Source organism: Choloepus didactylus, chromosome 7 (genome assembly GCF_015220235.1).
Source record: "Choloepus didactylus isolate mChoDid1 chromosome 7, mChoDid1.pri, whole genome shotgun sequence".
Lineage (NCBI taxonomy): Eukaryota > Metazoa > Chordata > Mammalia > Pilosa > Megalonychidae > Choloepus > Choloepus didactylus.
The window spans coordinates 93,889,738-93,903,482 of NC_051313.1; the positions used below are offsets into that span (position 1 = coordinate 93,889,738).

Consider the following 13,745-nt stretch of genomic DNA (forward strand, 5'->3'; position numbering starts at 1 on the left):
TTCTCCAACAACAAAAAAATTATTAATGAAACAATTAAAAAAAAAAACAAAACTGTCCTGGCCAAAGTTTGGGCCCCTGTTTTAGATTATTTCATTGAGAGCGCCCATCAAAATATACTGGGAGAAATAATATATTACGCCAGAGCTTTCCATTTATATTGTAACACAAAGTAATTTATCCAAGTAGTTAACCTGTTGTTCAGAAACTCTTGGAAGAAAAGAGATACAGAATATTCAGATCTTACATGGAAAGAGAAGAAAAATAGAAAGTATTTCACTGGTAGTTTGGTTAGGAAGCATGCTGAGATTCCACCCTACGTGTGAGGGGAACTAGGCCAAATTTGCTTAAATCTTAAACATGGAAATACCCAGAAAGGTGTTAACCTGAGTTACTTTACAAACAGTTAAAGCAAAAGATGGTTATCTTGCTACAACAATAACAAAGTTAACTCCAAGGTAAGAACTGCTTCTCAAATTTCAGAAATGTATGCTTAACTATTGCCAATAGGAATGCCTCTTCAATTCAATTCAATTGCTGTATTCTGTTAACTCTCTTTTGGATGTTCAGCATTGTCTTAGTTTAAGGAGAGGGTGGGACATAAGAACATCAGTGTCTTAAAGGGTTAGTTTATAAATCATTTCTAGGTCTCATTGTTTTAAGTTAGGGAAGTATAATTTAGATTATTTTTTTCTCGGTTGCAATAGTGAAGTTCATCTTCTACAAATGCCTGCTCATTTAAGTAGCACCTCCAGATCTTAAAGTTTACCTATCCCTAATAGGCAGTTCAGCACCTGGAGATATGTGAATTTGGAGACGTATCTGTGCATTCCATTGTCATATAGTGAGTGGCTTTCAAATACTACTACCAAGTAACTAAATTTTATTGAGCACTTATATTGTTCCAAGTACTTTCACACGTTAACTCATTAACTCCCCCTAACAGCCCTAAGAAATGAGTATTATGATGATCTCCACTTTACAGATGAGGAAACTGAGGCACAGAGAGAGCAAATAACTTGTCTAAGGTCTCTCTGGAACTCTCCCCCTACAAACTGTCAGAATATCATTATCATGTGTGAATTAATCACTCCAATTCCCTCTTCCCCATCCCTTCTTTTTGTCCCTCAAGTGAGACGGTAACTCAATTTTAAAAATGGCCTTAGGCATGAAACTCCAATTACTGATTAATGTCAAAAAGGCAATACTTGAGAGGATAAAAAATAATTCTGTTGTGGGCATCATATTTGATTACTAGCATAAGTAGAACATTTTCTACCATCGTATGTGACTAATAATTGCAAATTAAGGTAACAGACAACTGTATGAGTTTGAATTCCTAATTGGTCACCACAAGAACTGGATTCTTGTACCTAATCTATCTGTGTGGCATGTGACTTCCATCTACTTCATTTGCATCTAAAAAGACAGTTAATCATATATTCCCACATTTATTTTGTGAGAGCACTGAGGAGAGTTTAAATTAAGTAATGGAAGACAAAATGCTGATTGCAAATAACCTCTTGAAAATGCATTAATTATCAGATCACTGGGGGTGATTCCTAAACAAATATTCCAATCAACGTACAAGGAAGATCATCAACTGACGGGCTCTTGTATTGGGTTGTATAGTGTCACTTAAAATTTCAGGTCCACCCAGAACCTCAGAATGTGACCTTGTTTGGGAAAGGGTGCTGGGAAGTCACAGACATGCCCAATGGCCACCTCCCAACTCTCACCATGCCCCACCCCACCCGTGAATTTTTCTATTGTGTATAGTTGTTTCATTCCACAGCCTGGGGGAGAGGACTGACCATACCTTGAACTCAAAAGCCCCAGCTGCTCCTCAGGGTGGGGAACTCTCAGTAGCAGGGCCCCCCTCTCCCTGGGATTGTATAAAAACTCACCTCTCAGGTAGTACAGGTGTCTCTCTTCTCCAACGGGAGCCACCATCCACTTACCTTGACCCAAGCAGTTGGCCTCCCTGGGGGACCAGCTATGATGCAATCTCTTTCCCTGCTCTTTTGGGCCCTTTGTGCTGTGTAAATAATTAAGTGGTCATTTGCTGAAACTTTCTGTTGTGCCTGACTCTGTGTTCCCATGACACACCATACAGCAACTCACTCAACATAGGGTGGACCCTAATTCAATATGACTGGTGTCCTTATAAGAATAGGACACACACAAACAGACACAGAGAGAAGACATGAAAATGAGGCAGAGATTGGAGTGATGCTGCCCCAAGCCAAGGAACTCTGTGGCTACCAGAAACTAGAAAAGGCAAGGATAGATCCTACCCTAGAATCTTTAGAGGGAGCCTAGCCCTGACAACAAATTAATTTTGGACTTCTAGCCTTCATTACCATGAGGGACTAGATTTCTGTCATTTTAAGCCACCCAATTTGTGGTAATTTGTTATGGCAGCCCTAGGAAATTAATATGTGTACCATTGGTAAAGTCTTCAAAGGTCAGAGAGTTGCTCTTTCAACCAGAGAGGAGGTCTTTCACTGAGGAGGTCTTTCACTACACCGAGACTATTTTGACAAAAACAAGTGTATATATGAGAAACATTGGGTCACGAAGACCAAAAAAGATAACTGTTTTCTAATAATTCCTTTATCAGTAAGGTCCCTTAATTCAGAAGCATTTTTACTGGTACAGACTAGCCCATGTGAGACAAGAACAATCTAGGGCAAACCAAAGAGGAATCAATAATGAACAGACAATTCTCCAACACAATTGGTTCCTTAGTGACCGCTACCTATCAGCATGGTAGTCATTCAAGAAATCTGGGAGTCATTCTTAACACTTCCCTCTCATTCTGCTCCATAGCCAAGTCCTATAGATTCTATCTTCAAAGTAGAGAACAAATCCACCCACTTTTCTGTTTCACATCTGCTACCATCTCAGCACAAGCCTCCATTGAATCTCAGCTGGATCAGCTTCCCACTGGTCTCCCGGTTTCCTCTCGTCTATTCTTTCTCAAGACAGCAGTCAGAGCAAACTTTTAAAACTGTAGTGTATCTCCTAACTCCCCCCACTAAAAATCCTTTAATAGCTTTCCAACATCCTTAAAATATAATTCAGATGGCTTAACATGATCCACAAGGTCCTCAAGATCTTCTCTCACTTCTTCATATCACTCCACTTTCTACCTCACTCCTGAACACTAGCTCCCTTCCAGTTCCTCAGACTCACCAAATTCTTTCTGCTCAGACCATCGTACTTGGTGCTGCCTGTTTTTTACCCAGCTAACTCATTTATTCTTTATATCACAGCTTAAATATCACTTTGTCAGAAAGGCCACCTCTGTCTCTCCAATTTAAATTAGGGTTCCCTTTTATATACTTCCATCATAGCAATTTTTTTCTTTCATATAATTTATGAGTTTGTAATTGTTTTTATATAATTTTATATTATTTATAATAAATTTATAATTTTTACAAATAAAATCATTTATATTAGATGTATAAGGTATGTTTGTGTGTGTGTGTATATATATTTATTTATTTTATTTTTTCTTTTTGGCATCCATTACCAGACTATAAACTCCAAGAGGGTAATAATCATGTCCCTTTTGCCATCACTGAATAGTCTGTGCCCAGCACAGTATTTGTCACAACAAAAATTTTTGGAATCCCCGTAAGACGGAAAACTCGGTACTACAGATGAGGATCTTAATCTAGGATTAAACAACATTTAAGATCTAGAACAGTATGTATTCTGATGTCTGACTATAAAGTATTGGAAGATTTTTTTATCCAGCATGCTCTGTATGACTCTGAAGACTGTTAAATTATTACCATTTAGTCCAATGCTGAGGTTTCTACGAGGCCTTTCCTGAAATACGTTCACATGTCTACGCAGATGCGTGTTCTGTGGTAAGATTTTCAAGGATTTCCTTCTTAGGAATATTTTCTAATTCTTCTTTTATGTTTTTTTCACTCAGCTATAATTTGTGATTGTGGAAAGTATTCAGTTTATTAGAGTAAGATACAGTAAAAGAACTAACCAAGGATAACGTACATTTTTTGTTGAGTTAGTGAAGTTACTACATTCAAATGATCATTCTAATGACCAAAAAAATAACTTCAGAATGTTTGCAAATTGTGGGCAACCCATGCCTAGTCACAGCAAGTAAAAATAACTTCAAAGGCCTTAAGACTAATTCCATCTGTATTTTCACCACAGCTAGGTTTTCACCATCTCACTGGAAAGAGCATGACAATCTCTGCTGGGTCCGTGGATACAGCCTTGAGTCAAATAAAAGGCAGATTTTAGTTGTACTGAGAGTATCCAACAATGCCATGGAAAAGGCAAGGGTTGGGGTAAGGGAAAAGTAAAGGAATGATTTTTGTTGGGGATGGGGGTGGGGTGTTTCAAGAAGTGTTTCTTAAATTGATCCCCTCTAGCATGCTCTTTTATTAAAGAGGCGTCAGTTCATTACTCAAATTTCAGAGACACTCATTACCAACTAATTCCTAGAGATAAATCCGTTGGGTACTTGATATTATATTTCTTACAAATAATCATTATGTTTACATCTACAAAACTATATAACTATAAAAGTAAAGTAATTTCTAATGTTTACATTAAAATTTTTAAGTTTAAAAATTTCTGCTTGTAAAGTATAATTCACATACAGAAAAATGTGCATTAGTGTAAAATTGGTGAATTTTCACAAATGGACACACATGCATAACCAGCACCCAGATCAACAAACAGAACTACTAGGATCCGGAAGGCCCTCTCCCTTGCAGTCACTAATGCCTTCCAACACTGTCTCCTCTCCCCAAAGTAAACCATTATTCTAACTTTTAGCAGATAAGTTTTCCTGTCTGGTACTTTATAGAAATGGATTCACTCACTGCGTACTTTTGTGCCTGGCTTGTTTTGGTCAACCTGACGTTTGCACGATTCATGCATTGCCTGCCGTCGTACATTGTTCTCATTGCTGTGTAGGATTTTATTACCTGACACTGTGAATTTATTCATTTATTCTACTGTTGATGGCTTTTTGGGTTGTTTCCTTTGGGGGGCCTATTACAACTGATGCAGTTACGAGCATTCTGTTACCTGTGTGTTGGTGAACATTAAGTACGCACTTTTTTTGGTTGTGTATCTAAGAGCAGTCCTGGGTCACAGGGTTCGCAGCTTCCATGGATAATGCCAAATTGCTTTCCAAAGGAGTTATACCAATTTATTTTCCAGCAGCAGTGTAGGAGAATTCGGTTACTCTACATCCTCTGCCAACACCTGATATTTTCCATCTTTATTCCTATTTCATTTGGAAAGATACAAATAACTAAAGCAAAGTTCAAATTGTTTTGGGTTGGATCTTTTGATTCTTGGTTTGGTTCTCTGAATTATTAACAATCTCAGGCTTCTACGTGCGGGATTTGTACACATTTTCGACTTTGCGCCACACTTTCCCTCACTCCGCTACTTTAGTGTCTTTCTGGAAAGGAAAAAAGGTGTGTGTGCGAAGCGGAGAAACTCCTCTGAGGCTTCTGGAAGTCTGATAACCCTGTGGACGAAACTTACGCAGGACTTCTCCAGTCAATTTCTCCTTTCTAGAATCCCTCATCTAGGAGCTCCCGTTCGCCTCTGGTCTTTTCACTGCGGACCGAGGTTCTCTAGGAGTTTGCCGGGAACCGGGAGCAACCGCCCTCAACGCGACGAGCCAGAAAAGAGGCGGGGTGGGGCACCGGGCTGGTGTAGAGCATGCGCCGACGATGTCGGGATCCGGCGCATGCTCTGCAGCGCGGTGGATCCATCGATGCGGGGATAGGAGTCTCCCGCGCCCCGCCACCCTCGCAGAAGCTGCTGAGCCGCCTGTTCTTAGTCCTGGCTACCAATAAAGTTTGTTAAAAAATCATAATCATTCTTAGAAGAACGAGAAAGGGCGCGAGCTAGTCGGGCGGCCCCGCCCGGGGAGTTGGCGCGCTGGGAAGAGGAGGCGGCGACGGTGGTAGAGGCAGCGGTTGCGCCGCGACCAGGAGGAGCCGGTCGCACCCGGAGGCTGGTCTGCGGCAGGCGGGGAACGGTGAGTAGCGCCCAGCGCTCCGGGACAGCGGCACTGCACTCACTCGCCCTCCTCTAGGGGCTGAAGGAACCTCCGGCTCCGCTCGGGAGGACCCTTTCACCCCGGAGTCCCAGGATGTGCCTCACTGAGGGGTCGGGGCGGGGATGGTGAGGGGGTCGGGGGCTTCCGGCCCGGGCTCCCATCCCCCGGCCTTGGCTGCCCAACATCCCCTCCCCCACCTCGGAGCGTGGTGCCCGAGTTCCGGCTGGACGAGGTGGGCTACAGCGCCTGGCCCGACGCCCCCTCTCAGGTCGCCGCGGTCGGGTCTCCGTGTGTGTCAGTCCTTGGAATTGCCTAGTAAGCGAGGGTGGGGCCACGGCACTGCTGCCCAAACCTGGCCGAGCTCTCGGCTGCTTGCGTTCCCCCAGCCTCAAATGGGGGACACAGGCAAGGGGCGTTAAGGGCCCAGGTTAGGTTTGATGGGGAAGTGGGATTCCAAGCTCTAACTTGGCTTTTAGACCCCACTCCTCCCCGCGATGGGGCTGCCTTCTTACCGCGGCCCCACCACCCTTCCCTAGTTTTTAGCTCGGAGACGGCTAGAATATGAATGAGCCAAACTGCACTATTTCATTGACACTGGCTGCCACGGAATTACTTTACTCGAAGATGAGAGGAACCATCGGTAACTCCCAAGAATAAGACCCCGAGACTGTGGGAAAGTACTAACTTCACTATCAGGATCTGGTGAAGTAGCAGTAGCATCTGAAAAGGGACGTTAACTTCTTTAGGTTTTATTTAAATCCTAACATCTGCTAGGTGACTTCATTGAACCTAAGAAGTTTTTCAGTATTTTTATAAATATATCTGTACTTAAATGTAAGCTATTTTGAAAAAAAAAAAAAAAAAACCCTTTATTTAATGAGTTAACTCTTTCTTCTGTAGTTTATTAGACTACATTAGTTGGCAAAAATTTAAAGATTGAATTTGGGGAAAAGAGTGTTTGTATAAAGTACTACTGTCTGGGTTTTTACTTTACTCAGAATTATGCTTATTTTCTAAGAATTTAATTGTTTTGATATAGTATGTAGTAGTGGCTAAGAAACATGACTGCCTGTGTTAAAATCTGATTCCACTTTTTGTTTCTTCCCTTAAATTTATCATTTGGTAAAATTGGCCTTTTTTGGGGGTGTGCTGTTCTATGACTTTAGATTCATGTAACCACTCCTATAATTTGGATATAGAACAGTTCTGTCATCCTTAAAAAAACTCCCTCCTGTTATCCCTTTATAGTTATGTAATTTTCAGCTTAGAGATCTAGTACATGTTTTGTTAGCTCTATGCCTAAGTATTTAAACTTTCTGGAGCTATTATAAATGTCATTTTAAAAAATTTCAGTTTCAAATAGTACATTGTTAGTGTGTAGAAAAACAGTTGAGGGTTGTGCAACTTTGTATCCTTTAGCAATTTTGCCAAATTAGCTTATTAGTTCTAGGATTTTTTTTTGATAGATTCCTTGGGATTTTCCACAGACAGTCATGTTATCTGTCTGTAGAGACAGTTTTATTTCTTTTTCTTTAATATGAAAGCTTTTTATTTCTTTTTCTTGCCTTATTGCATTGACTAGAACTTCATGACTGATGTTAAATAGTATTAGTGAAAGTGGATATCCTTACCTTGTTCCCAAACTAAGGGGGAACACATTCAGTCTTTCAACATTCAGTATAATATTAGCTGTAGGTGTTTTTTTTTTAATTTATTTTTATTTTTTTTCTTTGTAGGCTTTTTATCAGGTTGAAGAAGTTCCCTTTTATTCCTAGCTTCCTGAGAGTTTTATCACAAATAGGTGTTGACTTTTGTCAAATGCTTTCTCTGCATCAGTTGATACGCATATCAATCTATAAGTTTTTCTTCTTTAGATGATTAATACGGTGGATTACATTGGTTGAGTATTGAACCAGTCTTGCAGTCCCAGGGTAAACCCCAATTGGTTGTGGTATATTATTCTTTTTCTATATTGTTGGATTTGATTTACCTATATGTTGAGGATATTTGCATCCATCTTCATGGGTGATTTTTGTTTATAGTTTTCTTTTTTGTACTGTCTTTGTGTTGTTTGGGTATCAAGGTAATACTAGCTTCATAAAATAAGTTGGGAAGTGTTTCTTCTTGGAAGAGATTGTATAGCATTGGTGTTAATACTTCTTTAAACATTTGGTAAAATTCTCCAGTGAAACCATCTGGGCCTGGAGATTTTCTTTTGTTTTTAAATTGCAAATTCAATTTCCTTAATAGCTACAGGGCTATTCAAATTGTCTCTTTCACTTTGGGTGGGTTGTGGTAGTTTGTGCTTTTTGAATAATTGGTCCATTTCATCTCAGTTGTCAAATTACATGTATAGTGTTGTTTGTGGTATTATCTTTCTGAGTCTACAGTGACATTCCATTTCATTCCTGATATTGGTAATTTGTGACCTCTCTTTTGCTTTGTTAGTCTTGCTAGAGGTTTGTCAATTTTATTGATCTTTTCAAAGAACCAATTTTTTGTTTTAATTTTCTCTGTTTTTCTGTTTCTAGGTTCATTGATTTCTGTTCTCATTACCTTGCTTTTGCTTGTTTGGGTTTATTTTACTCTTTTTCTAGTTTCTTGAGGTGAGAGCTTAGATTATTGATTTGAAACTTCCTCTTTACTAAGGTAAGCATTTAGTGCTATAAGTTTTCCCTCTCAGCACTGTTTTAGCTATATCTTACAAATTTTGATATGTTGTATTTTCATTTCCATTCAATTCTTTTTTTATTTCTCTTGAGACTTGTTTGACCCACAGATTGTTTAGAAGAGTGTTTTTAGTTCCCAAATATTTAGAGATGTTCCTGTTACCTTTGTGTTACTGATTTGTAGTTTGATTCATTGTGGTGAAGAGAACACACTTGGTATGATTTCAGGTCTTTTAAATCTGTTGAGTTCTGTTTTTCTGCCTCAAATATGTATATTTTGGTATATGTTTGGTGGATGCTTGAAAAGAATGTGTGTTCTGCTTTTGTTGTGATGACTGTTCTGTAAATGTCAATTAGATTCTGTTGTTTGATGGTTTTGTTGAGTTCTTCCATATCCTTGCTGATTTTCTGCATAGTTCGGTGACTTTTTGAGAGAGGGGTATGGAAGTCTCCAACTATAATTCTGGATTTGTCTGTTTCTCCTTTCATGCCTATCAGTTTTTGCTTCACATTTCACACCTTTATTTTTTTTTTTAATGCATATGCATTTAGGATTGCTAAGTCTTTTTGATGGATTATTCTCCTATCAATATGTAAGATACCTCTCAGCCTCTGGTAATTTTCTTTACTCTGAAGTTTATTTTATCTCATGTCAATATAGAAATCTGTTTTAGTTTCCTGAACTGCTCAAGCAAATACCATGCAGTGGGTTGGTTTAAACAATGGGAATTTATTAGCTCATGGTTTTGAGGCTAAGAGAAAGTCCAAATCAAGGCATCATCAAGGCGATGCTTTCTTCCCGAAGACTGGTGTTCTGGGGCTGGCTGCCAGTGATCCTTGGTTCCTGGGCTCCTCTGTCACGAGGCAAAGCACATGGCGACCACTCCTGGCCTTTCTGTTTTCTGCCAGGTTCTGTTTACCTTCAGCTTCTTGCTTCCTGTGCCTTTCTCTCTCTATCTGTATGAATTTTATTCTGCTTATAAATGATTCTGATAATAGGATTAAGACCCATCCTGATTGAGGTGGGTCACACCTTAACTGAAGTAACCTCATTAAAAAGTCCTACTTAAAATGGGTTCACACATACAGGAATGGATTAAGTTTAAGAATGTTTTTTCTGGGGTACATACAGCTCCAAACCACCATGGCATCTTTGCTTTTTTGATTAATGTTTTCATGGTATATTGTTTTCCATCATTTTACATTTTCCACAATTTTACTTTCAATTTGCATATGTCATTATATTTGAAGTGGGTTTCTTATGGACAGCATATAGTTGGGTCATTTATTAGAAAAATCCATTCTGCCAATCCCTGCCTCTTAGTTGGCATAGTTAGGCAATTTAAACTTAATGTAATTATGATATGTTAAGGCTTACATCTTCCATTTTATTTTTTGTTTCTGTTTGTTCTCTTTGGTTATCATTTCTCTGTTTTCTTTTTCCTGCCTGCCTGTGATTTATTTGAATGTTTTAAAATTTCATTTGCTCAACATACATTGAAAACCACATTGGACATTATTATATTTTTTTGTTTCAACTGTCAAACATAATTTAGAATACTTGAGGAGAAGGAAAGCCTATTGTATTTACCCAAGTTTTTGTTCTTACCATGTTCTTTTTTCCTGTTCTGATATTTCAGAATTCTTCTTTTTTTATTTTATATTTTAAAAATTATTTCCTGTCTGTTTAAAAATTTTCCTTTAGTTCTTTTAGCCTAGGTCTGCTGGCATTAAATTCCCTTAATTTCCCTCATCTGAAATTGTCTTGGTATCTTCTTTGTTCTTTAGGAGTATTTCCATTGGATATATAAAATTCTGAGTTGCCAGTTTATTTCTTTCAACACTTGAAAAATTATGTGCCCCCCTTATGGCCACCATGGTTTCTGATAAGAAATTTGCCGTCATTCAAGTTATTTTTTTCCCTATAGGTAATGCATCCTTTTCCTCTGGCTGCTTTCAGGATTTTTAATTTGTCTTCAGTATTTAGAAGTTTTACTGTGGTGTGACTTGGCATAGATCTTGTTTGGGATTTGCTTAGCTTCTTGAATCTACAGGTTTATGTAGTTTTTATGGTGGTTATTGCCAAATTTGGGAAATTATTTTTCAAATGCTTTTTCATCCCCACCCTTTTTCCTCTTGCCATTCTGATGACACAAATGTTGAATATTTTGTTGAGTTCCACAGGGCCCTGAGGCTTGATCTTTTTTCTCTCTGTTGTTCAAGTTGGGTAATTTCTATTATTCTATCTTCAGGTTCACTGTTTTTTTTTCATTGTCCCCTCCATTCAACTATTGAGTCAACCATTTAGTTTTTATTTTGGCTATTGTCATTTTCATTTTCTAAAATTGGTTCATTTTTGTATCTTCTATATCTTTGCTGAGACATTCTTTTCATTTGTTTTGAGCATGCCTCTAATTGCTCATGGAAGCATTTAATGATGGCTGCTTTAAAATCTTTTTTAGATAATTCTAACATCTCTGTCAACTCGTTGGCATCTGTTTTCTTTTGCATCCAAGTTGAGATTTTCCATTCTTGGTATATTGAATGATTTTCAATAGAAATCTGGACATTTGGCTATTATATTATGATTCTCTAGATCTCATTTAACCTTTCTCTTTTAGCTGGCTTCCTTTGACAATGCTCCAGCAGGGAAAGGGGGTGGGGAGCACTATTCCTTACTGCCAGGTTCCCACTCTTTCTCCATTGAGACTCAGAATGGGAGAGGCTCATTATTACTGCAGGGCAGGTGTATGAGTTCCAGCTCCCCACTAGGTCCTCAACAGTACCACCCTGGCAGGGAGAGGGAAGGTGCACTTAGTTATTGCTTTTCCTGTGGTCTCCATTGACGCTGCAGGGGAAGGAAGGGGTGGATTTAGGGGAGGTGGCCTCATTGCCCCTGACTCTAATAGACCTCCTCTGACACCACTCCAGCAAGGCCAGGTAAGGGTCATTCATTACTGCTCAGTGGAGTGAAAGTCCGTTTTCCCCACATAATCTCTACTGATGATATTGATGAAGTGCAAAAAGTTTTTTTGTTGTTGCTTTTTTTTTTTTTAACTTTACAATCTTCTGGGGTGAAGAATTGTTTAAGGAGAGAGAAGGAAGTTGCTTTCTAGGAATCGAACAGAGGCTTGTGAGGCTGAAATCAGTGAGGGAGAGGAAGGTCGGTGTGAGATAAGACTGGATATACAAAGTTCAGATAATTGTAAGGATTTTAGATTTGATCCTAAGTGCCCTGAAGACCAAACCTTTGTGCAGGGTAGTGGTACTTGATGCTTAGGTTGTACTCTAGACCATTTAAAGCCTACTCACAGGACGGGATCCAGGGATCAGTAATTTTTTATGTTTTCCAGACAATTCTAGTGTCTTAGACAATTCTTTTAGCTAAGGATGATGGTCCTGAAAATTGTCTGATTATATGAATTTGTTTGGGTCCTCCAGGAAGCAGATGCCAAGACAGAAGTACAAGTGCAAGAGAATTATTGGGGAAAATGCCTGGAAGGATAAAGGGTGGAGTCTTCAGACTGCAAGGCCGGTTTGATGCCTGTGAAAGAAGAGAGGAAGAGAAGGAGGATTGAGTGGAAAGAGCCTCAGTCTTTAGTGCAACTCTGAGAAAATCTCAGAGTAAAGAGGAATCTCGTGTTGCACAGAATTGGCCTCACTAGTACCCCCACCGTGCTCAGTCTTAGATGATTCTTAAAATCAGGCAAATTTGTGAAATATCAGGGATGAGTGCTGAGATTACATTAAGGACAAAGAAAGGAATGTTCTTCACATTTCAGAATCATTTTGTGTAGTGGTTGTGTAGATGAATTTTCAGTTAAGGTAGCTGGACTATAATAGAAAAGTGGGCAGAAGCTTTACTAGTAATTTAATGAAGAAATGGACTTTTTATTCTTTACACTCTAAAATGCAAACAGTACCCATTCTATTACTTTGATTATACGAGTAACTATAACTTGTTTGAAACTAAAGAAAGTATGTGTGGTATAAGATTATTTGTAGAGGAATCATTGCAATCTGATCACTACAACATTGTAACTTAGAGTCCAATGCTAGCACATGGTTGTTAATTATTATAGCTTATTTTATTTTGTACAATTTCTGTGTCATGAAAAAATAATTTCATTTTAAACCACAGATTTGAGAGAGAAGATCTAATCACCTGGAATTAGAGTTGGTACAGAAACTCCTTTTCAACTCTAAAAATGTTGGAGGAAGATATGGAAGTGGCCATCAAGATGGTGGTTGTAGGGAATGGAGCAGTTGGAAAATCAAGTATGATTCAGCGATATTGCAAAGGCATTTTTACAAAAGACTATAAGAAAACCATCGGAGTTGATTTTTTGGAGCGACAAATTCAGTATGTACTCGGCCGTTTTATCCCCTCAATTTTGATTTGTCAATTGTCCCAAGACTTTCATTGGAATATTAGTAACTAATTACAGTGCAGCCCAAGGTTAGGCACCTAGTGGCAACGGCACATGTTACAGTTGGTAGAGGGTATTCAGTTACCCATTACTCTGTGTAATCCTTTCTGTTTTTTTTTTTTTAATTAAAAAAAAAATTTTTTTTTGCCTTTTATCACTTTTATCTTCCTTTCTCATTTTTCCCCCATTTTTCTTCTACACCTCCCCCCTTTAAATCTTATGTCTGTTTTATAGTTGCTAATGGTGCCTTGCACAAACACAAACTGATGCGTGATTCTAATGAGATTTTGTTCCCTATTCTATTTGGAAGGAAAGGTACTTGTTTCTCAGAAAAAAATTTCATCTATTATAATATTATGAGATTCTTTTGTTTAGAATCTTTCTCTCTCCTCTTTGTCCTCTCTCTCTTTCTCTCTTGCTCTCAAATTAGACAAAACTATCTAGAGGTTAGAGAATTAATAATTTGTTTTTACTTTAAAGAAATAAGAAAAAACAGATTTGAGGGGGATTAAATACTCCTATGAAAAGGAAATTCTACTTTAAGAAATCCCATTGGATTCTAAAACACACTAAAGTAACAC

General features: G+C 38.5%; 1 protein-coding gene across 3 annotated transcripts in view; it reads left to right on the forward strand.

The window, feature by feature from the left end:
• Positions 1–5,778: 5,778 nt before the first annotated feature.
• The window catches only part of RAB23 (RAB23, member RAS oncogene family), a 39,732-nt gene continuing 31,765 nt past the window's right edge, over positions 5,779–13,745 (forward strand). The window contains exons 1-3 of one of the 3 annotated variants that reach the window (XM_037844327.1): positions 5,779–6,044; positions 12,176–12,265; positions 12,876–13,097. In XM_037844327.1, the coding sequence (XP_037700255.1) occupies positions 12,943–13,097 (155 nt within the window). In that variant the 5' untranslated portion in view covers positions 5,779–6,044; positions 12,176–12,265; positions 12,876–12,942. Of the gene's footprint in view, positions 6,045–11,960; positions 13,098–13,745 lie in introns of those variants that run through there. The other 2 variants (XM_037844325.1, XM_037844324.1) reach the window with 2 other exon arrangements.